Source organism: Nannobrachium achirus, assembly GCF_963921795.1.
Source record: "Nannobrachium achirus genome assembly, chromosome: 2".
Taxonomy (NCBI): domain Eukaryota; kingdom Metazoa; phylum Chordata; class Actinopteri; order Myctophiformes; family Myctophidae; genus Nannobrachium; species Nannobrachium achirus.
The window spans coordinates 50,823,617-50,851,509 of NC_137811.1; the positions used below are offsets into that span (position 1 = coordinate 50,823,617).

General features: G+C 40.7%; 1 protein-coding gene across 2 annotated transcripts; it reads right to left on the bottom strand.

Moving 5' to 3' along the window:
• Positions 1 to 413: 413 nt before the first annotated feature.
• Positions 414 to 27,893, bottom strand: LOC308301952 (melanocortin receptor 5-like). 2 transcript variants are annotated; one of them, XM_080746098.1, is made up of 5 exons: positions 27,854 to 27,893; positions 6,685 to 6,923; positions 2,877 to 2,983; positions 2,106 to 2,294; positions 414 to 1,096 (listed from the first exon to the last, which is right to left on the bottom strand). In XM_080746098.1, the coding sequence occupies exons 2-5, from the start codon at positions 6,847 to 6,849 to the stop codon at positions 526 to 528; spliced, it is 1,032 nt and encodes a 343-aa protein (XP_080602224.1). In that variant the 5' UTR covers positions 6,850 to 6,923; positions 27,854 to 27,893; the 3' UTR covers positions 414 to 525. The 2 variants fall into 2 exon arrangements, with proteins under 2 accessions (XP_080602224.1, XP_080602225.1); XM_080746099.1 differs by lacking the exon at positions 2,106 to 2,294.

Sequence of the window (27,893 nt, forward strand, 5' to 3'; positions counted from 1 at the left end):
GTTGATGTTGCTTCCCATTTAACTAATCCCAAAGAGTCATTTTGTTTTTTAAACCAACCAAACCAGCAGTTCCACGTGGAGTATGTGGTGGTAATGTTATATTTGTAGTATGCACCTTTTTACATATTTTTAAATATTACACTTGAAAGCACACTCCCCACCAACAATGATAGATTCTGAGGTAATTCAACTAAACAAAACAATTTTAATACTGCTTGTAGACAGACGCACGAACAGACAAAAAGACACACGTGCACATGCAAGTACAAACGCACGCACGCACGCACGCACGCACGCACGCACGCACGCACGCACGCACGCACGCACGCACGCACGCACGCCACACACACACACACACACACACACACACACACACACACACACACACACACACACACACACACACACACACACACACACACACACACACACATTGTCAACATAAATGTATGGTGGTGGAAATGAAAGTGATACTTACCAAATAACATACAGTCCTTTTTTTGCTTGCACAAACTACTACTTTTTTCAGTACTTCCCTGACAGAGCGCAGACATTGGCACAGGCGTTCCTCAAACTGTAACAACAAATGATCTCCTTAAACGTCTTCCTCATCTCCTGACTCCGGAAGGCGTAGATCAGCGGGTCGATCACAGAGTTGCACATGATGAGGATGAGGTACATGTTGAAGTGGGACATGAAGCACAGGCAGTAGAGGTTGCCGGGACAGGAGATCATCAGGATCAGGTGGAGGAAGAACGGCGCCCAGCAGACGATGAAGATGCCCAGCAGGATGGTCAGCGTGATGGCGCCCTTCATGCTGGCCCGCTGGTGAATGGAGTTGCACCCGGGCAGGGCGGCGATGCGCTTCACGTGCGACCGCGCCAACATGAACATGTGGCTGTACAGGGACGCCATGAGCAGCAGCATGGCGAAGAACATGGAGACCAGGCAGATGATGACGAGCTTTGATTCTGAGTAGATGATGAAGACTATCCCGCAGCCCGTGCAGAAGAGCCAAATCCCGCCGATGATGCACCCGGCTCTCTTCACCGTCATTATGTTGTGGTACCTCAGCGCATAGAAGATAGTGACGTACCTAGACAAAAAAAAAAAAAATTATTACTGTATGTAATATAATTATTCACAGTCAGTTTTTGTGGTGACTCATTTTCAAGCCTTTATTTAATAGTGACAGTCGACAGCGACAATGGAAATTGGCGGAAAATGGTAGGAGAAAAAGATTGGGAAGGACATGCAGCAAAGGGCCGCATACTTTGCAATATACTTTGATAAACACTTCCCCTATTGTCAATATTAAGAATACATCAGATTATTTTGCATATCAACAACATCGCAACGCATAACTACTATTATGGTGTAGTAATCGAGTAGTGACATACTGTAGTGACTTTTCTATTGACGTTTATCTGTCTGTGTATGCATATTCTCTGTGACCAGAATGACAAAGACCATCTATACTATAATTTTGCGAATGTCTGTCTGAGTGAGTGAGTGTCTGTCTGTCTGAAACAGCGTTTCTCCTCAGTGGCTGGAGCAATTGATCTGAAATCGCATCACAATTAGCATATGAACACATCTAACATAACTGTGAAGCCCGTTTGTCACTTTCACAAATCGTATGCTGTATATTAGCATTTTTATGGTGTATCTACTATCTATTCTGCATCTAGCATGAGGCACATCTATTCTGCATCTAGCATGAGGCAACATGTTTAACCAGCTCTCTCTGTGTGTGTGTGTGTGTGTGTGTGTGTGTGTGTGTGTGTGTGTGTGTGTGTGTGTGTGTGTGTGTGTGTGTGCAGGCAGGCGGGTGTGTGCGCAGGCGGGTGGGCGGGCGGGCTGGGGGGGGGGGGGGGGGGGTAGCCATTAAACGAAACGGGTATTTCTTACATTGATGCTCCTACATATTATCATGCAAGCACCAGTTAAAGTTACTTTCCATCCCTCATATACTGTATGCACAGTGCACATCCCATAACCCACACACTGCACATCATTTTGGAGCTCATATCTTTGAACGGGTAAGGGCTAGTTTACAGTAATTCATGCATTCTTCCATCCGTCCATCACTCCACCATCAGTACCTGTCAACGGCAATGGCCAGCAAGCTACACATGGAAGCAACCACAGAGATGCAGATCATGGAGTCAAACATATTGTCCATCTGCCTGATGAAGTGGTCTTCTACCACAAGCTGTCTGTTGTTGAGGAGGTAAATGATAATGGTCTCCCAGGCGTTGGACACACTAACCAGCATGTCAGCCACTGCCAGACTGCAAGACCAAGACAATTTACATTAAGTCGCACGGTTATCATAATAGCCTTAAAGACACATTTGTACATAGTATACATGTAGATATTGTAGGTCATTTTGCATGCATTGCATTTAAAGGTTTGCCTGTAGTCCTTCCTTGGTAGTGTCTGTTGATTATTATTCTTAGAGAGACCTTTACTATTTGTCTCCAGGGGGTAAATGGTTGTGTAGCAGTTTCACACACACAAAAAGTCCCATAAAAACACAAATACAAGTAAAAATTTAAGTTTCTATTTTATTTTATTTTTAACCAGATTTGGTTGGGTGGTCGAGCTGATATTACCTTTTCCTGTGTAGTATAATAATAAAATGGCTGAGGCTATGAAAGAGTATTTATATTTGTTGATTTTGTCTAATGGGTATATGAAATGGATACCTGAAGTCAAAATCCCAAACTCTAGGTGCAGGGGGTGGGTGCTGGTAGGCCGATTATTATTGTTTCGATTAGCGTGCCCCCAGTGCATACAGTACATGGATACCAGGCTCAAAACATTTTATGTTTTCCTTTCATCACAAGAGAATGTCCGAACATGTACAGTACCTGCACACAAAGAAGTACATGGGCGAGTGGAGATTCTTGTTTTTCACAATGGCTGTGATGACCAGGATGTTCTCCAGAAGAGAGATGATGCCAAGAATAAGGAAGACCTAAAACAAGAGAGTATAGCAGAGTGGAGTAAACACCACTGATTTCACTCACTTACTGTAGATTCCATAGAAGCCAGCATGCCTTCTATGGCAGTGGTTCAGGACCCCCAGGGGGGTCCCCAAATTATTTTGAGGGGTCCCCAGATGATTAACTTAAAGTGCAACATTGCTTTCTCACTCAATAGTAAACAAACCAACATACAGTTAAAGTGTATAGAGGGTGTCTGCACATTTCTAAAGTGACAAATTAAGGACATTTTAATACCTTTGAAATGACAAATAAAAAATTGGGCAAATTGTCAAATATTAGAGGCAGAAATTGTGAAAATAGCCGATCTACATGCTCACAACGCCTCGCAACATAGAACAGTGTTAGAAAATGTACATGCCTCAACTCTTAGTGCTCGTCAGGGTTGGGGGATCCCCAGATAAAATATGATTATTTTGGGGGTCACGGCCTGAAAAGGTTGAGAACCACTGTTCTATGGAAGGCATGTTGCACAGCGAAAACAGCCTATCTACAAGCTCTCAGTGCGCCTGTTGGTTATTATTCTAAGCATTTGAAGCGGTCAAACTAGCAATATGAACAGAAGAATCTTCCCATGAAATCTCTCGGATATTTCATACTTTTGTATAAAAGCAAAGCATAAAGCCTCAGTCTATGACTTCTTCACCTGGTTGGCAGTACAGTATGTAGAACAACGGAAACAATACTACTAAAACACCATAATGTTACATATTGTGTTCATTGTTTATAGTCGGGGGCGTTAGGGAGATGACATGGTAATTTCGTGCTAATCAGTCTAAAAGCGACACATTTTGCACAGAGTCGGGGGCGTTAGGGAGATGACATGGTAATTTTGTGCTAATCAGTCTAAAAGCGCCAAATTTTGCACAGATGTAGCCCAGGGCATGCTCTAATGATTTAGCTAGGGCGCCCGAGTCTGCGACATTCGGGGTCGCCACAGCGGCCAAATCAAGTTGGGCTCCCATCGACTTTCAATACAGGAGGAAAATACCCAGAAATACACTTTTTTTCTGGGTATTTAAGTAGGATGTGAGAGGTCTAACTAGGGGTTTGTCATGATGCTGAATCCATTGCAAGCATTTGTTTTGCACAAAAAACATTCCTTGGGCTACAAATGGCCCCAGAAAATGATGGTTTAGTGATGAAAAAAATGGCCCCAGAAAATGATGGTTTAGTGATGAAAAGTGATGAGTCATCACTTTTCAGAGTTTTGTGGGTGTTTTCTGGAGCTGTGGCGACCCCGAAGGTCGTCGACTCGGGCGCCCTAGCTAAATCATTAGAGCATGCCCTGGGCTACATCTGTGCAAAATTTGGCGCTTTTAGACTGATTAGCACGAGAAAATAAACCCTAAGGCCTCCGACTAACATGAATGCTCACCCATACATGCATCGTTTTCTGAGGCCATTGGTAGCCCAAGGAATGTTTTTTGTGCAAAACAAATGCTTGCAGTGGATTCAGCATCATGACAAACCCCTAGTTAGACCCATCAGATCCTACTTAAATACCCAGAAAAAAAGTCCTTGTCCCTTTTATGCCCATACCTGTATATGGAGATCCCTGATGTCATCAATATTAAGCCCATATTTTGGAATGCCCATATATGGACATACTGTGTCAGTCTCATGTGGTCTCCCATATTTGGGAAAAGTTTATAAAAAAAAAAAAGAAAGAAAGAAAGACACCACAAATGAGCAAACACAAGCTGTAGGAGAGTCCTTAGCCAGCCTATATAGGTTTCAGGTCTCCAGCACTGTTGAGCCACATACAGGGGCGTCACACCACATTCTGGGCCCTGGGTACAAGGATTCACTGTGGGCCCCCCATGAATGTTATTAACTATTGAAAAATAGCAGATATACAAGCTCACAGCGCGGCACCGAGCAGGAGAGAGAGGGAGAGGGAGAGGGAGAGGGAGAGAGAGGGAGAGAGAGGGAGAGAGAGAGAGAGAGAGAGAGAGAGAGAGAGAGGGAGAGAGAGGGAGAGGGAGAGGGAGAGAGAGAGAGAGAGGGAGAGGGAGAGAGAGGGAGAGAGAGGGAGAGAGAGGGAGAGAGAGAGAGAGAGAGGGAGAGAGAGGGAGAGAGAGGGAGAGAGAGGGAGAGAGGGAGAGAGAGGAGAGAGAGAGAGAGAGAGAGAGAGAGAGAGAGAGAGAGAGAGAGAGCAGGAGAGAGAGGGAGAGAGAGAGAGAGGGAGAGAGAGGGAGAGAGAGAGAGAGAGCAGGAGAGAGAGGGAGAGAGAGGTCAATGGAGAACATTCAGTCACAAATACATTTATATAAATTAAACTATATAACGTATCTCTTAGCAAAATGCAAGATGAAGCCGGTCGATTTGACATATGGCCCAAGTGCGTGCCACCAAAACTGTGGGAGGAGTAGTGCGGCAAAAACATGTTTATCTAGGAGGGGCAAGAAAGATGGAAAGATGGAATGAAGTCGGACGAGTACTATAGTCTGGTTACCCTGCAGGGGAAACCAGACTATAGTTTTATGACCAAACCCTGCTCAGTGTTTTTATATATTGTGTTGTTTTATTCTATCCTATTTTGTTTTTCCTTCCATTTCTTTGCTGACCTATGCATCTTCAGCTGTGTATGTACTGCTACATGGAAATTGTTTGATCATGTGTGCTGGCACTTTTTAATGTTTTTTCCCTTGCTATTGTGTTTGCTGTTTGCCTTGTTGTGAAGTGCACAGAGACCCCTTGGGGTGATGTTGCACTATAAATAAAAATAAACTAAAACTGAAACGGAAACCACACTAACTAAATAGAGAACTATGAATATGCGTACGCGTACGCCCTCATTACTTGTGCTGCAGGGCTCTGCGAGCGCACAGTAGAGAGCTTCAGTTCTGATAAGTTAATTAACCCATTCAGAACGGGTACACATATTGTGTATCATTATGTTATGCTTTAACTTATGAAAAATAGCAGATATACAAGCTCACAGCGCAGCACCGAGTGCCGCGCTGCGAGCTTGTAGATCTGCTATTTTTGAAAAATCGTGAAAATTAGAATTTTGACCCGATTCTGTGTCTTTTGAATCCTTCTAAGGTTTTTTGAAAAACCTATGTTTCTAATTTCTATGTCAGCAATCTGGCTAGCCATCAGCCATCGTCAAAGAAAAGGTCCTTTTCACGTAAATGGAGCTGCTGTTCTTGAGAGACTGCTATGTCAGTATTTCTCACCTTTTCATGTCAAGGACCCCCAAAATGATATTTATTTGGCCACAGACCCGCATCTCAAAATATTTCGTTCCAGGGACCACCCAGAAGAAAAATTTGAGTTACAAACGTTCACTTAAAAAATACATATATTCAAAGATTTTCACACATTTTCACGACTTTTCAAAAATAGCAGATCTACAAGCTCGCAGCGCGGTGCCGCGCTGTGAGCTTGTATATCTGCTATTTTTCACTGGTTAAAGCATTCAATAATTCTAATTCTAGGCCTAAATGGGTTTTAAAATGGCCTTATTATCGTTGTCTCAGAATCGACTATACTGTACTTGTGGGGACGGACACACACACACACACACACACACACACACACACACACACACACACACACACACACACACACACACACACACACACACACACACACACACACACACACACACACACACACACACACACACACACGCACGCACACACACTGCACATAAAGTACAGACCTCTGTGGCGATGTGGACCTGCTCACATGCTGTAGGCTTGGATGTGCTGGACTTGCCCGGCAACAATGAGGGGGGAAGAGTGTAGTTCTGGTGATAGTCGTAACCCAGGGTGGAGTTACTAAACAGTGACTCCTGCTGGTAGGAGGATTCGTCTGACGTGTTCATCTCTGCTGGTTCAAAAGCGTCGGAGGCAGGGATCACTGCAGGTCTACTGTGGGTTGCATTTTACCGCAGGCTGCCTGAAAGGTCGGAGGATGGTTATCAAACACTGTATTATGTTAGGCAAGAAGGTTTAAAAAGAGAATGACACAGGGTTGTTGATACATAATGGTGGTGGTATGACTAAACGTCTGAATCTTATTTTTTTGTAGATCAGAATAAATCTATTTCATACAATTTATGTATAAGATTTGACTGAATAAGTGAATGGGTGAACAGATAAATATTGTGAAAATAGCAGATCTACAAGCTTGTAGATTTTCACAATTTTTGCCTCTTATATTGTTTGATGTTTGACCAGTTTTTATAGTAGTTTGTTGATTACTTTTGATGCAATAATGGTATTTTGTCTTTTGTTGAGGTATTAAAAAGGTCTTACAAGTCTTTAAATTGTCACTTTATGCTGGAGTGACCCCCTATATCTGGAGACCCCCCCAAAATCATGTGCCACTGGGGTCCCCCCTTGGGGTCCCTACCCACAGGTTGAGAACCACTGTAGACAATAGACAGAAAATACATAGGGTTGTCAATAGTACAGCAAATAGTGTGTACGGTACTATGACAACCGTATGTGTGTGTCTATTGTCACACAATGAAAATCAATAAAGAAAAATGGGGGGAAAGATCTTCATGGTTGTCTAAAAACAGGCAATTCGATTATTCTGTACTAATCAGACGATCTGGAAAGCATTGGATCTGCGCCTCAAGGGTTTAGAAATCAGATAGTCTCATCCTATGTTTGTCTAAATGCAGTTTATGATTGTGTTTGTCATTTTGATCTATAATGGAACAGACATTCTCTACGACTGTTTTTGCCATTTTGATCTATAATGGAAGATATAATGGATGATATATGATTCCAACAAGTCCGTTTCAAGTTGATACTTTCAACATTAGTATTAGTTTCAACAGAAAAGACATGAGAGAATATTACATTGAGCATCTGTTGAAGAGAGGGGACTATGAACGGCACAGTAATCTGCACTTCAAACAGTGAGTCACCAGTGAACGTGAGGTGCAACTCAATTATTTACCCAACCTCCCTGAAGAATGTTAACTAGCATAATGCCTGGGACAATAAATAATTCCAATTCAATGCTAAATTATTAAAATAACACAAAAATATGTGGAAACATTTTACCATATTTTGTTATGAAGTTTTCTTTTAATTATTTTGCATTATTGCATCACAGCACATAGACTAGTTTATCTTGTGAACATCCTTTTTAGTGAAAAGAGGACAGATTCTTCGGCAACACCGAGTGGGTAATCACAATGAGAATAATCAAAGTAATCTGCCTATCAACCTTATATCCAAGTATTCATGTGGTTCAATTAGTTGTGTTGTAAAAAGCACAGTAAATGTATAACTTGGTTTGTTTTCAGAACACACAGACAGATGTACACCAAGGACAGCAGCATGACTGCAAAAATCCTAAACAATCAATTTCAAATAAGGTCATCGTAATATATAAAGTCACTCTACATAAATGGAGGATGTGTTAAAGGCCAAATCAAAATAAAATATAGCAATATGTAATAAGAAATAATGCACAATAAGCAATAGCAACTAAATGGATGCAATTAACTAGTGAGCATTAGAAAGAGTTGAACAGAGTGCAGAGGGATTTTAGATAACCTTTTGGTCCAGAGATTGTGTATAGAAAGTTTCATGCAGATTGCTCCAAAGATATTATGAGGAGGAGTAGGGATTTTACAGTGGCAAATTTGTTCCTCATGAAGAGACAAATACTGTATGTGTAATGAAGTTTCATGGCTGTTGGTCAAATGAGGCATGGGTTATGCCTGTTCAAAACGGCCCCCATTTTGCCAAAGGAAATAAGATTTATTTGTTGACCATCTGACGTGACCCTCTACCATTGTCAAGTTTCGTAAAAAAATACTGCATGGCTATGCCAGAACTGCAAAAAGCGTTGGAAGAAGAAGGAGGAGGAGGAGGAGAGAACTCAAGAAGAACAAATCTATAGGCTGCCTTCATACTTCATGCTTGGCCCCCTAATTCTCTCTGCCTGCTTGGTGGACATAACTAAATCAATAGGACCGTATAGTGAGCTAAACAGCTTTGTCATGTCACTCTTGAGGATATCCATGGAGGACTCACCGTGATAAAAATAAATTAGGGTTGTTATTATTAGATAAGGCTAGTTCTGTTACACCTGGGCAGCTCTGAGGTTAGAAGGTTCATGCAATAATGAGGTGAGTGAGTCCACAGGTATTATGTTATAAACAGGGGCTATAGTGCATGGGATCCCCAAAAAGTTTTGACGGATGGAACTAGAAAGTTATTTAGTGCTGCTTTAATTCATTTAAGTTAAGGTTAGGTACAGTTAGTGTGGTTTCATGGATGTGGTACAGGATAATGAATTAAATTTACTTAGGTTTGGCCTGCTTCTGGTGTGGTTAAGCTTAGGGTAAGAATCTGAAAAAGGGCATCTTAATAGCCATTCCGCTGCCAATGAAATGCAATGGCTGAATATCCACTGCCTCTGGATTATTTCCATATCAGCTGACTGGTCAGAATGATGTCTGACATTAAGCTTGTTTTGGGTGGAGGTTAAAATAGGTCTTGGAGAGGCATTGAGACAACATCTGACTGGAGACTGACTTTGAACACTGCTGGTTTTTAACCTTTCAGCTTGTGATCATAAAAACAAAGAAAGCCGTGATGATATACGTGATGATGATACCAAATGATCAAACATGTGAGTCTAAATCAAATCATGTAAGCTATTACCACTTAAAGCCTATATCTGTATATTTGGTTGACTGGAGTCCCCCAGGGGTCTTTACAAGACACCCTCCTTTTTTCCACTGATCTCTCACAATGCATCGCAACATAATGAATGCTTTGTGAGCTTGTACTGTAGATGGGCTGTTTTTGTATAACGTTCACTTCAGAAATATAGGGACTCTAGGTTTCAAGTGGTAAATGGCTCCCCTCATACATACTTAATACATATATCAGAATATGATGGTTAACAGAAATAAATACCTTTGCATTCTGTATATATAAGATATCATTTTAGATGTATTTACCCTAGGGTGTGCCCTGGTTGAAAGCCATGGCTGGAGGTACAAAGAAATGATTGAGAAAGAGGAAACATACAGAGATTGTAGTGACAAGATGCAATCACCTTCAAGCAAAGGAAATTGACAAATGAAATGTATCGCATATCCAATTAACAAAATGTCATTATCCAAACTCCATTACAGAGAGTCATTATAAATTAAAGTCTACTGCAGGCCTGACTGACAAACTTGGGCTGCTTTTTTGAATAAGCACTTTACCGATTTGTCATTACACAACATGAGCAAGGCTTTTGCCCACCTATAAAACAGCAGGTGCGTAAGAGAAGACCAAGGGCCGATCGGACGCAGAGGGAAAACCTCCCACACACTGTCAACACATACACGAATAAAGTGTTAATGGGAAACACAACGCTTCCGTCCAGACTCCGGAGACCTTCATCAGGTTATCTGAAACCTTGTGTTTTCCATTAAACCTTTCTTTTTTTTCTTTCTTTTTTTTATTGCATTTCATTACACGATACACTTTTGGAATACAATTCAATAACTGCTTAACTACCTAAGCCCTGCATTTGATAATTATTAAAACATTTTCCAAATCTTTCAAAACATTTGTGAAAATAACTTAAAGAGTGTGAGCTCATAGAAACATTTGAGAAGATTTTCACCTGTAATGACGTGCCCAAAATAAGGACGCAGCGACGTCCATCATATTTTAACCATAAAAATTACGGATTGGCTCCATTATAAAACTGTGATAACGTTGAATAATATCTGTGCTGTTGTGAGTATAGTTTAATTTAATTCATGATGTAAAAGTGGCATTAAAAAACAACAACCTTATGATCCCTGCATGACAGTGGAGTAAACATTTACAGATATTTTATAACACCCTTAGTTTTCACTTTTCAGTATGTTCTTTGTTTAAATGCACGTCATTTGTAGCCTAAAGTTCATTGTGTTTACATTTGTTGTCTTAATATTTATTACCAAATCATATATAACATATACATTGAAGAACAGATAATGAGGGTCTGTGTATGAGGAAAAATATGTCTATTTATGTCCTCCTACTTGAGAACATTTTCCTGAGGCCAAATATGATCACATACTAGAGGGGAGAAACGCTGTTTAGAACTTATGACAGATACCAACGTGATCTCTACGGCTCACACAAGGACCCCTTAGCTGAGAGGGAGATAAAGAAGGGACCCCCCACTACAAATTGTATCAAATTGTGCTGAAGATTTTAATCGATTGCATAGATTCATAGGACTTGTTTGACAGTGCTGTCATTAGTCTATGTTGGATTCGTGTTAATGTGTGTTTTTTTCTTTTCTTTTTTGTCAGGCATTTAACAACTTAAATTGTCAAAACTTGACTTCTTTTTTTAACTTCTACACCAAACCTATTTGCCAAAAATAGCCGATCTACAAGCTATCAACGCCTCGAGGCGTTGAAAGCTTGTAGATCTGCTATTTTTGGCTATAGTTCTCCTCACAATAGGGATAAAAGAATTATCCTATCACACAAAGATTTGGCTAACCCAGGCTAACCCAGGACCCCCTAGGGGTCCCGGACCCCCTGTTGAAGACCGCTGATTTAAACCCTATCTATACTGTAACTCAGTTAACCGGTGTCCCCAGGCCCAGGGATCTATACCTAAACCAAATCGCTTTGCGGGAAAAGATCCGATTGACAAGCTCACAACGCGGCGCACTGCGATGCACTGTGAGCTTGTAGATCTACTATTTAATGCTCGCCTGTTTTCACCTTGTCTAAGTCCAAAATCATAACTTTTTTATTATTATTTTAAAAACGATTTAAAATGCGAGCTGTTGTGAGCTTGTAGATCTGCTACTTTACTTTTGTGCGACAAGTTAATATATGGAGCGAGAGGACGCTTCATGTGACATCACAAAATGCAATATAAATGGTAAGATGGAATTCATCAGGAACGGTACTTTTTTCCAACCAGTGGATTCCTTGTATCCTGCCGACTGCAACCCGCGACTCGCGCCAGTGCAGTCTTGCACATTTCTGTTTGAATTTGGGGTGTATTTATTATGTTTTTCGTCCTCACCACAACTATAATGACATCATAATGCTCACATAATTATCGTTATAGATATCATTCTTGGTGTGGATGGCCCTTAAGGATATATTATTAATACTGCTGATCTCCCCATTACATACTGCACTAACAAAGGTGTAACAACACAATATAAAGCATTACATTTGTGTAAAACATTACATTTGTGCACTTTTACTATTAGACCCTTGTAAGCACATTATCTAATTGGTTTAAGTTTTATAGGTTCATACGCCGGATTAAAGCCATTTTAAAGTATTAATTCAATCTGGCAACAAGATGAAAAGAGGAATAATAAAAAATGCCTTCAGTGCAAAAGATTAAGTGTAAGTCCTGGATCCTCTGACACTGCCAGACCTTTCTGGATCAGTGCAGCCGGATGCGCTGAAAATATCCAACATCAACCAAGCTTTTTACATCATGTCAAGCACAACTTAATCAGCCTCATATATACAGTAGTTTGATGAGATGTGAGAGTGGTTTTAGATTCAATTCGATTTCAATTTACAAGGTGTATCTATACAACAATACAGTTGTAGATACAATTCTGCAGAACTATATCTACAGTATACAGCTGTGGGACTGATGGGTTTCTCAGTACCAGAGGTTAATTTATAAAGGGAGATTAGGGATGACTAATTCTCAAATGGATTGTCATGCTCATGTATCCCCATAGTAATTAAAAGCTTACCAAACTCAACTGAGTCAATGTTGACTAACATTGCACTTTTTCTTTCTTTCTTTTTCTTTCTCCAGGGATTACTTCTGGCAATATTAATTATTCAAATCCATCAATGATTTAAAATGCATTCTTAAAGCCAGGGGCTTAAAGTCTTGCTGTGTAACACAAATTGTATTTGTTTTTGATGACACCTCTCGTAGTTCCGTTGTCACTGCAGTGTTTGTCTATCCACGAGTTTCCAGTGTCCCATGAGGCCTTGCGTGAATTATGGGCATCACTTCCTGTTGTCAGTCATTCAATTAATTTGAGTAATCCCTGTCAATCAATAATAATGTGGGAACCCCTGACTGAAATCAATAAGGGTCACATTAGTCTGCCTATACTCGCCCTAGATCTGCCTCCACACAGCTGATTCAAATTAATGATCAATGCCATGGCTCTTGGCACTTGCTCTTAGCACTCCTGTCCTGTGTTTCATTCATACTGGCTGCTGTTGCTGCTTTGAGTAAATGGTGCATGTTAAATGACTTCAGTGCTTCTTAATTAGCACTGATCATCAATTTGAATCAGCTGTGTGTGGAGGGAGATCTTGCATAAGCAGACTAATAGTGGGAGAAATATGTAACAAAAATAGGCTAATGTGTTTTCACATTTTCACGCTTTCTGCCGGAAGTGAACACCTTTTTCACATATTTCTCCCACTATAATGTGACCCTTTCTGATTTCTGTCAGGTGGTGTTCCCACATTGTAAAGCTACAGTGGGTACATACATACATCTAAGCTATTATTATTATTATTATTATTCTTATTATAAATTAATTGAATGACGAAGTGATGATGAAGTGATGCCCATAATTCACACTTCCATTCACTTTTCAAAATAAGCTCCCTAGGAGTCTTGTGGATAAGAATTACAGCTCAAAACAGAATGCTGCAGCTAGCATCCTAGTGCCCAAGGTTATTTTTAACCAAAAATAATGTTCTCTGTGTTGCATTACATATCTCAAACAGGTTTCGAGTCTCTGCGGTAGATTTTCATACCTTACTGCATGTATGGAATCCAATGGCTTCCACAAAAATCGAACAAAACTATGGAAAATGGTCAGAAGTAATCTATACCACGTGGGAGGCTAAACAACGTGCCAGCTACACCACTGCTACAGCTCTTTAAAGCAAGGGTCTTCAACAGGGGGTCCGGGACCCCTAGGGGGTCCTCAGAGTTACTAAAGGGGTCCTCCAAATCTTTGAGTGATAGAAACCTTTTCTTCTCCTTTTTTATATTAACCACCTGAACCCTACCAAAATAAAAGCCTGGGTTTCCGAGGCTACTTGAACCCTAGCGTCCATATTCTGAGACTTTAGCCAAGCCGATCTACAAGCTCACAACGCCTCGCAGCTCGAGGCGGTGTGAGCTTGTAGATCGGCTATTTTTTGGCAAAGAGCTTTGGTGTAGAGGGGAAAAAGAGCAGACAAGTACAGAGTGAAAGGTCAAGTTTATTATTTAGTATTAAGTATTGACAGTTTAAGTGGTTAAATATCTGAAAACACAAATTGACATGAATCCAAAATACACTGATGATTGTGCTGTCAAACAATGAAACTATATGGAATCTATGAACAGGTTGTGGGGGTCCCTGCTTCATCTCTCTCAACTAAGGGGTCCTTGGCCTGAAAACATTGAAGACCCCTGCTTTAAAGAATAAGTAAGACATGACTATCTGGTTCGAAAGAAATATCTGCATAGGCTCACAATAATTAGAACACTTCAGAACACTTCATTGTCCCGATGAAGGTCCACATGACCAAAATGTCATGTCATGAAAATGAAATCAAAAGCAAATTACATTTTTTCTTTTTCTTTGTGGAGTTATTTCTAGCTAGTGTACACTAGTGTAGTTTAGGTTTTCTTATACAATTCTTTAACAGGGGCGCTATAAGCAAGCACCATTGCTTTAACTAGGAAATAATCAATGAATCAGGCAAACATGGTTCTTTAATGAGAGCAGTGCTTTGCTTCTAACGGACAAGAAAATACATGTAGCCACTTGCTCCTCACAATATTTGCATGATGTATATGTTTCACAATGAGACCATTTTAGATCTATGATGGGGTGGGATTTGGTACTGTGGCAATTTCTCACATTCCTTGTGGCGAGTTTCCCATCAAAAATCTAATTCTCGCCCTCCCGTTTGTATGCGAGAGCTGGCGAAGATTTTCTTCTAACTCAGATTATCGTAATGCAGGCCACAAGTGATTATCACTTATCTCAGTGTGGCAGCAGTCTAATCACCTGTGTTCATCAGGTACGTAACCGTGTTCTCTATAGGGATTCAGAATGTTCTGCCAGTGGCTGTGTGTTAAGTGAAGTGTTTTTGTTCATGCACTCACTCCTCCAGGCCAGCTGTAATCACACATCCCTGGAGATTGCAGGTCTGATCCTCTGATTCTCTCTCTCTCATGCACTAAATCCGTTTCCATTTCTCTCTCTCTCTCTCTTGACGAATTCGCAGCTGGAATTGATTGATAACTGGGCTGCAATAGTCACACACTATCAAACAAATGAAAAACCTTGTGTAGAGCATGTGAGCTATGTCCCGGAGGGATCAAGCAGAAATAACAATGTAACCTTATTAAATCTAAATGCATCAAAGACTCAAAGGAGTAATCCACCCTTACACAAATGTGACTTATGTTGTTCCTATCCTCTTAAACAGTTCTGTCTACATTTGTGAACATCAATAAGCTTTCCCCCAAAGTTAAATAAAAAACAACACAGGGTTGCCAATACAGTATATAGTCTACGGCAGTGTTTCTCAAATGGGGGTATGTGTACCCCTAGGGGTACGCGGAGGTACTGCAGGGGGTACTCAAGATGATGCCCCCAAAAAAAAGAAAATAGAAGTATAAATCATGATACTATTATTAATAGTTAAACAATTAACTACAATTGAATTACAATTGAGTCATGTTTAATGATGACACTTGGATAAACTTGTTGTGAGCCTGATAGTTGCCAAACCAAATGACATGGTACCAGGCAACTGGTATGAGTTTGAATGTTGTTTGAATGTAAGTTATTGACATGAAAACTGGACTGAAATGTTATGGCCACAGTGTTGAAACTCTCACTCCCTTATTTATTTTTGTGATGTTATATTCTTGAAAAGGGGGGGTTATAATATACCGCTAGTTATGGTTTTAATTGCAAAACATTTTTTTAATTGGAAAAATATTGTTGTCGGGTAAAGGGGGTACTTGGATTCAAAAATCAGCGAAAGGGGGTACTCAAGCCAAAAAAGATTGAGAAACACTGGTCTACGGTACATTGTGTGTGTGTGTGTGTGTGTGTGTGTGTGTGTGTGTGTGTGTGTGTGTGTGTGTGTGTGTGTGTGTGTGTGTGTGTGTGTGTGTGTACTGTATATCAACACATTCTCACCCTCAAGGCGTCAGATACCTGACTACCTGTCAAGTCCCCTACTGCTTCAAGTAGGGGACACTTCGGGTATGCCCAGTGGTCCAATAAATAAAATAAAATAAAAATCATTCCCCTTGTGTGATTCGAAACCACTACTTTGGGTTTACCTGGCGCTCCTGCTCATGCCACACAAGGGGACTGCCCCATAGGTCGAACTCAGCACCGGTACCAACGTATGTGCCGTTAAGGACAGAATAGTAAATATTGACCAGGGGACTGCTTCTGTGTCTGAATGCGGCTCAAAGGGACTGTACTGCGTTAGTATCCATGTCACATGTTGTAACACAAAAAAAGGGAGTTTGGTCAGCCGTTTGATAGCTCAGTCAGTAGTAGCATGGCTACGATCACCAAGGCCCGGGTTCACTTCCCGCTGAGGGTAGATAAATGTTCAAGTCAAATAGACGCCGAAAGCATCCCAGCACGTTTCTGGGATGGCGTCCAAAGCGAGTCCAAAGCGCGTCAGGGGTGAGAAGCAGGGAGAGTGAGAACGGGTTGTGTATATACATACATGTATATATACTGTATATACAGATTCATCCAGATGCCATAGCAGACCCAAATCGGGTAGTGTATATACATACATGTATATACATATCCATCCAGATGCCATAGCAGACCCAAATCACCACTGACTGTGGAAATCTCGGTATTATAAATCCTTGTTTTGAGTGGTCTCGTGTAATATTGTAATATTTTGAGATATGGATTTTTGATATTCATGAGTTGTATGCCATAACATTTTAAACAAAAAGGTTTTGAATATTTCACTGCATGCGCAATGTATCTAGAATATATGAAAGTTTCATTTTTTGAATTATATTACAGAAGAAAATTAACTTTTACACAATATTCAAATTATTTTAGATGGATCTGTATATACTGTAGAATTCACATTCCAAATAAAGCAGGGCAAACTAAAATTATATGCATATGATGTAAAAGAAAACAACATTAGATTATGCATGCATAGTTTAACTATGCGAGCATTTAGCACCTCTTTAGTCTTGGTGAAACTAACTTACAGTATGTTACAACAGAACTGGCCAGGACAATTGGCGTAACCGTCTGGGCACTGCAGTAGATTAGAGTTATCATGATTGATTATGTGTGACGTTATAGAGTAGATCATGTATTCATTGATTATATTAATATCTAGGTCTGTATGATGATACTAATACTTGATAGTTAGGAGTCGAGAGGTCTTTAGTAGGCCTCAGTACTATTGTTTTGGTAATCTTGTTATGGTACAGATCGTTCCAGAGGCCTTGAAGCCACACAGTATAATTCTAGTGTCGGACCATTCTTCTTGGCAGAACTCTTTTACCACTGCCCAGAGTGTTAATTAGGGTTGGGTATCGTCGGCGATACTTTTAGTGGTATCGATTCACTGACATCGATACTATCGAGTGGTATCGAAAAAGGTATCGTATCGATTCCCAGGTATCGAAAAAGGTATTGTATCGATTAAAAGGTGAACGATACCCATCCCTAGTGTTAATTGTACTTCTGTCCATGATATCATGTTATATAAACTTGACCACACCACCACCTAATATAAATTGTCTTGTCTCCTCATTTTCTCATGATTATTGATTGATCTGAATTCCACCACAGCACCTAGGCTGCTAATGCCTCTGGGCGACTGAAATTCCCCTGCAGTGTTGCTTTGAAGCCTCTCAAGGTTGAATCTGTGAGAATTATCTCCCTAAGCCATTTTTGGAGAGGCGTGTAGCGGTAGAAGCCTTCCACTCTATAAGAATTATTAGTCTGCGAAACTGTGAGAATGTTGACGTTTCTGGACCCCACTGATGACAGTTCAATCGTTTTCCACTAAAATGAATAGGCTGGGCCAAGCTCTGCTTCATCTTTGTTTATATTATTTACACTAATGTTACAGTAAAATCCTTTTCTCCAGATCTAATTATATTAGATCCGGAGGAAGGGCCACACAGCCGAATATGAGATTCCTGTCTGGTTGATTAGTGCGATGGCATTTCCAATTTAATGGGGTTCGGCAGATGGTGTAAGAAGGCAGGAGGACATGATTCAGTGAAACATGGAAGTGTGAGATTTATTCTGCACGCTCTGAGGAGCCACTGGAGGGAGTGGACGCCAGCCTACAGTGGGCGTCATAGGTCATAAGGTAATGGTGAGGGGTAAGGTCCTCCCATAAGATCATATCTGTGTTGGGAAATGTCAAGCTATTTTAATCTGTGTTGTTAGGTAACGGTTAGTCTCGCGTAGCCAGAAAACTATTCCACTATCTCCGAATGCTATATAGAGCTGATAGAATGTAACGGAAGTAGTCACTGCTGCACGGAACTGAAGTCCCATTGGAAACATAACCGAAGCACACTAGCACAGACAGAGTCATTCGAGTGGCATATTCTTGAGAGAGAGAGAGAGAGAGAGAGAGAGAGAGAGAGAGAGAGAGAGAGAGAGGGAGAGAGAGAGAGAGAGAGAGGGAGAGGCGACCATGGTTTCCCCAATGAACAGTGCAACTGTTACTATTCTGTCCATAACGGCTCATAACTCGGTATGAGCCGTCGCAACGCTCGATACGGCGACTCGCTCGCTACCGCTCGCTCGGCGGTGTCTCACATGGCTCATGGTTGCCTGAGACGGCGCGCCTCAGTCGTCATCACCCTGGCAGCCCCCCGCGCCCCCACCGTTGCGCTCAGGGTCATTGGGAAAACCGCAGTCGCGAGGGAGGGAGGGAAAGAGAGGGACAGCGGAATGAGGGGGAGAGGAAGAGGGAAGAGGGAGAAGACAGCGATGGAGAGGGAGGGAGAGTGAGAGGAGATGATGGGAGAGGGGAGACGGACTTAAATAGACTGATTAGAAAGACCTTTATTGATCCCATCAGGGAAGAAGTAAGTGAGGGAGAGAGAGACCCATGCATGCAGCCATGCATTCAATGCCAATAACCGCTACCGAAACCTGAACACACTGAACGACAGCGCATTGAGCAATAACGCCGGTTAAGCTGATAGACAACAAACTAGGTGCAGGTGGAGAGAGGCAAATGCCCACTGAGAAAGAAATGACCTGTACCTGTACCCACCCGGGGGCCTGTTTCAGCTTATCAAAGAAAAGAGAGAACAGACATGCACATCCCCAACCCAAGCTTGGGCAGGTGCTGCTGAGCGACGAAAAATGGAAGAATAAATTAAATAAACGCTCTCACACTGAGGGCTCCAACGCAACTTTATTGCACCAGATATCTCTGTAAAGTTTATCTAAAAGACATTATTTAGACATCCAGTGTTTGGACTTTGAACTTGATCCTTCCTGAAAGAATTGGCTACTGTAGCCTTCATTCACGCTTCAACTCATTAATCTGCATTTTTGTATTTTTTTGAGAGAGAGGGAGTCGAGGCTGGTGATCTTCCAGTTACAGTCAATGTCAGTCATATCTATTTCAACAATAATTATCCCAGTATCCACACTATGATGGGAATTAGGCCCAGAACAGAGAATTTTAAATACGCTCATGCCCCAAGGGGCCACCGAGACTTATCACACATTATGCATGCAGAGTTCAGCACAGCACAGGGGATTAAGGGTGACTGGGACTTACATTTGTTGTTCTAATGGGATAGTACAGCTAAGTAGAAACTACAGGGTTTATTTTCTTGTCTAATGAGTCCAAATAACTTTTTTGCTGAGCCCTGTTATCAAAATCGCATGCCTTCTTTGGTGTGACATCGCGTAGGTGGTCGGTGCAAACATCTAACAGGACGTTGATCCAATGCATGAGATGAGGTCAATTACATAAGGTCAATATTAATATAGCTAGGCGTAATAAATATGAGTATAGTATAGTAGCCTACAGTACTGCAACAAGTAAAAATGAATTATGTTTCTATCTTTCTCATTTTGGAATTAAGAGTTTTTACTTTGTCCCATCACACAGTGTGTGTGAATGGCGTGTATCAAAACAGCGGCGCAGTTCGGCCAGTGGAGACGCCCCTCTCGTTCCGCTTGCCTCTGATTGGCCTAAGCCCGTGGCGGCACCCGGGTGTGGACGCTGTCATCTCTGTCAGGCGCGTAGCGATTTACTTTAACAATAACCCGACACGTTATAAGTTATCTTGAGTATGAAAGTAGTTCGGGTTTAATGTTAAAGTAAAGGCGAATTCGAATAAGCTTTAAGGAAATGCTGAGTATGAACGTTAATTCACATTTTATGGTTTCCTTAATTGTTTCCTACAGCCCATGTTTTACAAATGTATTACATTTTTGGCTGTTGTAAATAAACAGTTATGTCTGCATTTTCTAAGTTATGTCTGCATTTTCTAGTAGTGAACAAAACAAGAAAGCACAGAAGATAAATAAAATGAGAGGCCTTTCACAGACAGTGTCAAGTTTATTTTGAGCACAGCACAAAAGTGTCAAGTGCAGGCTTTAACAGTTTTTTTTGTATATATATGCGTGTGTGTTGTTAAGAGGGGCGTCTCTATAGAGTATAGGGGCGTCTCCACTGGCCGAACTGCGCCGCTGTTTTGAATCACGCGTGTGAATGGGACAGCATGATTTGGACAGTGCTTAAATGATCACCATTGCAACAGAGAACCACTGTGCTTGTGAGCAAAGCAGGTTTGGCTGCCAGCTCCCGAGACTATTTGGTCTAATGGTTTGGAGGTCATGTTTGCCTGAATCAAATGATGTGTTCATCTGTTTGAAGGATAGTTTCTGATTTTTTTCCCTTTTTACTTTTAAATGCTCTGTATTATGTTAACCCTTTCAACTGTTTTATTCATTTTTACACTTGCTTTGGCAAGTAAACGGAAGTTTTCTCATGCCAATAAAGCTCCTTTGAATTGAATTGAAATTGGGTTTGATGAGTATGGTACTACAAGCATTTTTACCTAAATTGTTTGTGTGTTCAAAGATATTTCAGGGGAGAGAAGTATGGGTAGTTTGACAGTGAGTAAATGTAGCTACTGTGAACTTTAACCCCTGCAAAAATATAATTATTCAATTAGCCCTCAATGATGGGAACAGAGAAGAATTGTAAATAATCATTCCCCAAGGGACCGTTTACACCCAGACTGATCACACATTATTCATGCAGAGTTCAGAACAGCATGAATCACCCATTGTACCAAAGACCTAATTAGGCTGCATCGTGAAGACGGCCAAAACAATGTTGGTTAAGTCCTTTTCAATTACATCAATTTAAAGAGGTGGTGCCATAGTTTTGTACTTTTTCTGTTTTTCATGTGTCTAGGAGGTTGAAAGTACTTCATTAGACCCCCTGATGTGTTTTTTTTTTAGAAATGATTTATTCTCTTAGTATTTGTTTGTTTTCTCTTGGAGGCTGCCCCTTGTGGTCAAAAGAGTCAGTTAAAAAACACAGATACTAAGTGTGTCACAGTATCAACTCCTCCCCAATTGCCATTCACCCAACACTGTGGGGTGTGGCTATATCAGCTGGGTCACCACCCACCATGCCATCCATGCATACTTAATGAACTGGGGGTGTGGCCACATAAAAACCCAATTTTAACTCTTTCTGTATACTTTTTTGGAAAAAATCTTCCTCCTAGTATAATCATAATACCTGATAATCATGTTTTAGAGGGGGGGGAATCATGGCACCACCTCTTTAAGAAGTTCCACATTATAGTCTTATGAAACCTCTCTTGCTATAAAGCTGCCACTCAGTCATGTTGACATATTATCTATGGCTCAATGGATAACTGGACAAGACATAATCCTAAACTAGCTGCGCTGAGTCTTCGATTGAAAAGCAAACAGAACATTAACATGCGATCCAATTAACCTATGCAGGCGTGAATAAATTAGTGCCACCAACGAACCAGCAGCCAATACACCTAATTAAGCTCAACCCGCAAGAGCTCAATAAATATGCGAGTCACACACACACGACAACAAAAAGCAAATTTAACAGCATGATTTAAACGGGTAGGCTAATTGTTTTGGTCTAATGTATATGTATGAGGAAATTCACCGGAAAGATAGTAGAACAATTACAGTAAATCTGTGCAGTGGTGTAAAGTAAAAGTACATTTACTTAAAGGAGGACTTCACCACTTTTCAACCTATCTTCATATAATTGGTCCTCACTAAAAAATAGCCTTTTTTTCCTCAGAGGAGGGCTGTGAGCAGGTCAGAAACCCATTGTCTTGTGACATCATCGATTGGGAATCCAAGCTAATAGAAACTGCAGGCTTTCTATTCCTGAGAAGTTGCAATGTTAAAGTGGAAGCCATTGTTCTTGCGATAATAAAAATCTAAATATTCTTTTAAAAAATATTGATAATTTTTTTTGGGGGGGGAAATGATGATGTCACAAGACGATGGATTCTGAACTTCCCACAGCTCTCCTAGGAGACTTGGACCGAGTAGAAAAAGATTGCGCTATTTTATTATGAACATTAGTGAGGATCTATTATATGAAGATAGGCTGAAAAGTGGTGAAGTCCTCCTTTAAGTACTGTAGGCGTTCACCAGCACTTTTGCCTAAAACATATTCGCCTAAACACATTTGGTCCTTTCGCCTGGCACTTTCGCCGTGGAGGAGAGTCTTTTCCCCCACTGTTGAAGAGCCATTTCGCCTAAATGTTCTAGGGTCCGTCTTTTTTTTATTCGTTTTGCCTAAATTGTCCTTAAAATGTTAAGTCGGTTGTCTTTAACTAGGCAACAATGACACGCGGTGCGGCGCACTGGCCGGGCTGCCACGCTGTGGGCAGACAGAAAGACAGGTAGACAGACAGACAGAATTTGGCACGGAGCAGAGGAGAGCGCACCAGAACCAGACACGGAAGATTTATGCTTGCAGGAGGATCTGCGCGCCTCCCTCCAGAACAATTTAGCTGCCTATATATTTTCCAAACCTTCTTCACCATAAAGCATAGCAGCAGCATGATAGTCTTCCAAATCAAAATGCTATGAAGTATATCGGGACATGACTGATAGGGTAGAATTATGATACATAATTCTATGATTTGTGTATGAGGCTCATATGACCATATAAGGATATATTATGAACTGAACTTACAGTATAGGAGACCACATTTTGGTCGGATACTGTAAGCTCAGGCTAATAGATTACAGGTCATAGTAACTTTGGTTGCCCTGACTACGAAATCATGATATACTGTATGTCACTAGTGGAAAGTTACCAACACTACGTGTCACTGTCTTCCTTGTTATGATCTGGGAACGAATGTATGAGTCCCACGACTTATACTGTTATAACTGTACTCTTTATATACTGCATGTTAACTTCTTGGAAGAGAGAGAATTAATTAGCAAAGCTACCACTAGGATGGTACGCGCGCTGTCTGTATTCCTTGTCTGACTCTCTTCAAATACAGCAATCTAAGATATAGTCCTTTGGCTCGTCTCCGTCTTATTTTGGTTATGGATTTCATCCATATTCCATACTTATTTAACTTTATTCATAATTTATTTTAACAATAATGGTCCTTCTCGACTGGAAAAGCTGCAGTGCGTTTGACCAGCCAGGGGGGGACTTGAGGACCGGTACTGTACGGTCCTTCTCTCACCAGGGCTGGCCGAAACGCTCCGAAACGCTTCAAATGAACCAGACATTTGGACATCTCTATAATTGCTGTATTTTCAGACAAAGGTTTTTATTTGGACAACAGTGTTATCTTATTTTGGATTAATGTGGACCCGCGTGGACATCCAGGAGCAGCACCGGACCGTGAATAAAGGTTGGATATTCCACCGATGCTCACCGCCTGGCTACGCTTGGATCTCCACACTCCTTCAAATTCCTAAGTTGATTAAGATAAGTACATATTTTACTTAGTCCGCGTAACGTGTCGTGTCTTTGAATTTTGAATTAACGATGTTAATGTAATGATAATTTATATGATTTGTGAATTATGTTCTCTCCCCGTCTGGAGGAGTCGGAAAGCTCCTAATAATGTTTTGGTTTGACACGCGTCGCAAATTAACCCTTATCTGCTATAGATACAGAATGGTCGTAAAACTCTTTGTTTCATCTTTGTATTTTCAGGGTGGAACGCGTACACCTTAAATCTATTTTTAACTATCTCTCTGTTTGGTTTTCTCTCCCTCTCATTGCCATGAGGAAGCAGAGACAAATATTTTCAGACTTTTAACTTTTTCGGTACAGTCGTCGTCTTTTGTCTGGACCCACAAGTGAATTTGCAACTCATCTTGTTGAATGGTCATTATTTGTTGGCTTATAACCTAGGGCGAGTACTTCTAGTCAGCCTGAATTTAACGAGTACTTCTAGTCAGTTGTGGTTATAGCTTTTTATTGTTTGTCTGGACTCAATGAATGGTCATTATTTGTCAGTTTATTACTGTTATGTTCACTGTATCGATAATAATTCCTGTTTACTCTATCTGTCCCTCACTCCCTTGCTGCAGTCGCGATGCAGGTGGGGGAGTCAGGAACAATGTTTATCTTTAAAACCGTTTTTATGGACCAGTTCTGTTTTCTGTAATATTAAATACTTTTAAGAAGTTTAAAAATATCTCTGAGAAATTAAAGTTAAGATTTTAAAATTAAGAACAACAAACTCAAATTGTGATGTCTAAATTAATTTTAACTATTGTAATGTTAAGATATTTACCTAATGTTAAGATTGTATACCTGTCAGAGGCTTCTGACTGTGTTTGATACTGTAATTGTCATTTATTTTTCTGATGACTATTCTGTGAAAATGAGTTTACTGTACTGTATGTGCGTGCATGCATGTGCGTGCGTGGGTTTGAGGTGGAGTGTGTGAGCTCAACCCCCCCTCTCTCTTCGTCAACGTGTGCGTGCCGTTCCAATACTGTATGTGAGTGAGTGCGTGAATGTCGCTTTGACCCTTATCTCTTTCACTCCCTCTCCCCCACTCTTGTGTGAGTGTGTGTGTAAGTGTGCGTGTGACTGTGATTCATGCCTGTTGAGGTGAGTGTGTGTGTGCGTGCACTTGCGTGTGCGTGTGTCTGTCTGCAGCGTATGTGTATTTGCGCAGTGCACGTATCAATTAGGCTAATTAATTATTATATGGACGCACCTGATTCCAATAGCTTATAGCTCTAATCTGTATTGATGTGATAGCTGTGTGTAATGGTCATCGTTTGACAGGTAACACCACTGTCTGTCACTGTCACTATAATATTTAAATGACAAAGGGATAATATGCAAACATGGACAGTCTGACTGTGACAGCAACTTCACATAGGTCAGAAACGAGAATAGAGTCCGCAACACTGGTATACTCAGCTCTGTTTTATTGCTGTTTTATTGCTTTTTGAAGCAATAAAACAGAGCTGAGTATACCGGTGTTGCGGACTCTATTCTTCTCTTGTATTACCGTTTGTCCAGCACCTGGGCTGAGTGGATTTTGTGCATGCACTATCACCCCTATATGACGAAATGGTTCGTCAGCGGCGGTGAAAAACACGCCTCCACGGCGAAAGCGCCAGGCGAAAGGACCAAATGTGTTTAGGTGAATACGTTTTAGGCGAATTTGCCAAGACGAAAATGTGATTATAGCGGAATCAATGGGGGTAGCCTACATTTAGCCTTGTAATCAAATTATTGTCTTAGGAATGCAACAAAAAACTAAAAATATTATTGAACTCTAGTCTCCATGGCGTGAGTAATCAATAGGGAAAAAAATCATTTTGGGGTGAACTACTTTAAGTACAGTTTTGAGATAATTTTACTTTACTGGATTATTTCCAATTTTCAATACTTTTACTTCTAGGCTACTCCACAACTTAGAGGCAAAATGTTGTAGGCTACTGCTACTCCACTACAATTTTTTGAAAACGTTAGTTACTCGTTATTTTGCAGATATAAATTATAATATTATAAAACATAAATTAATTACTTTGGCCCTATTTTATACCTATGGTATTTGAAAATAGCCAATTTGCCAGCTCACATACCGTAAATGCTCTAATAATATCCTATATTTAATAAAGAACCGGACCTGCTTTAATTTCCGGGTGCGCAATTGAATTAAGTAATTAAGAGCCGACGCTCCAATAAGAGCCTCCTTTTTCCTCTTTTTTTTACGTTACGTATCATTCAGGAGTACCTTTCTCCACTCTGTCTGACTGTCACTCACATCCCAAGCCAGCTGTTACGGTGATTTACCGTACACTGTCTACAAACTGCGCAGCGATATTTGGACGCCGCTCATTTCACGTTCCGTTTGGCAAAGACGGATGACTTTGGCAACTTACCGGGGCGCGTGCGTGTGCGTAGTCCTCGCGAACATCGGCCGCACATGAGATCTTTAGCGTGGAAGTTTAATCCAAACAGTAAATGAAGCTCAATGAAGCTAATGCGGCTATACTAGTATCCATGCTAGTATCCTGTGGTTCCTGTTTACCAGGGAGAGTCGCATCTGAATGACGAAACGAGCCGCTGAGCTTGATGGGAAATGTAGTGTTTTTTATTCCCCAGCAGTATGCTGTGTGGACTGTATTCTATTCTGATACACATTATGAGGAGCTGATTTTCAGTATGAATTGGTTAATGCAATACAATACAGCAGAATGTTATCTCTGTATGAGCCTTTCTATGATGATTTTCCAATAAAAACGCTTTTCTTTATAAATAACCTAATATATAATATATAATATTTATATTTTTTTTCCAAAAATACGGTATCTAATAAAAAAAATCTGATCTGAATCATTCTGATATTTTTGAGAAATAGGAATAAAAGCCTTGTCTCTTATACTGTCCTGCTTCCAACAAGAGCCTGGTGCCCGCTACTCTTGAGACAAATAATAGCCCGGGTTCCTATAAGAGAATTTACGGTATGCAGGGTTGTGTTGGGAGCTTGTTTGTAGATCTTCTATTTTCAAATATATAGCCTATATGATATGCCTACTTTTGGTAACCTACTTTAAGTACGGTATATTTTGATACCAATACTTTCCTACTTTAACTAAAGTAGCCTAAATTTTGAATTCTGGACTTCTTGCCAGCCTACTTTTTCCACCACTGAACCAGTGAAATAGGCTACGCTACTGAGTGAGGCACGGACGCTGAGAATTGCCTACACTGTACACGGTTAACGGATAGTCTATTCATGGTCTATTTTTCACACGCACTTCATGATGTATAGTAGCCTATCGATGCTATAAGGCAGAGAGCATAACCTGGTGACTGTAGCCTGCTACTGTAGGCTACTGTACAGGTCTGTCTATGATCCATGGACAGTGCATGGTGCGCGTTGGCAGATCAGAGTTTGAATCAGCTGCATGGACCATGTTGCAACAATAAATGTGAATGGCACAAGATTTAGTGACTAAATAATAATAAATAATAACAATAATCATCCTAATCATCATCATCATACTTATATTATATTGTGCCTATATAGCCATTATTTTTTTTATTTTTTTCACATGGGTGGCTTTATTTTTAATATCATTAAAAAAAGAATAATAAACACGTTGGCCATATTGCAGTGAGCCAGAGGGTGACTGAAACAAACATGACAAAATCATAAATGCACACAAAGTCGCATATTAGTCTATTAGGCGGTTACCGGTAGTCTAATCTTCAATAGCCTTATCTAATAGTGCACACAGTCGGTATTGAGTTTGAAGAAAAAACGACGGGAACAGCGTATGAGATAATGTTAAAATGAGCAGTTATGTCTTACCTGTCATGTCAAGGCTCAAGCAGGGATCCTTCCTTTCACG

Bases quoted from the DNA above. Each gene is read 5' to 3' on its own strand.
- LOC308301952 (XM_080746098.1), bottom strand. From the start codon at position 6,849: ATGAACACGTCAGACGAATCCTCCTACCAGCAGGAGTCACTGTTTAGT. The intron at 2,295-2,876 runs GTACTGTACATG...TTGGTCTTGCAG, and splicing joins ATGTACTTCTTTGTGTGCAG to TCTGGCAGTGGCTGACATGC. The intron at 1,097-2,105 runs GTACTGATGGTG...TTTTTTGTCTAG, and splicing joins CTGGCCATTGCCGTTGACAG to GTACGTCACTATCTTCTATG.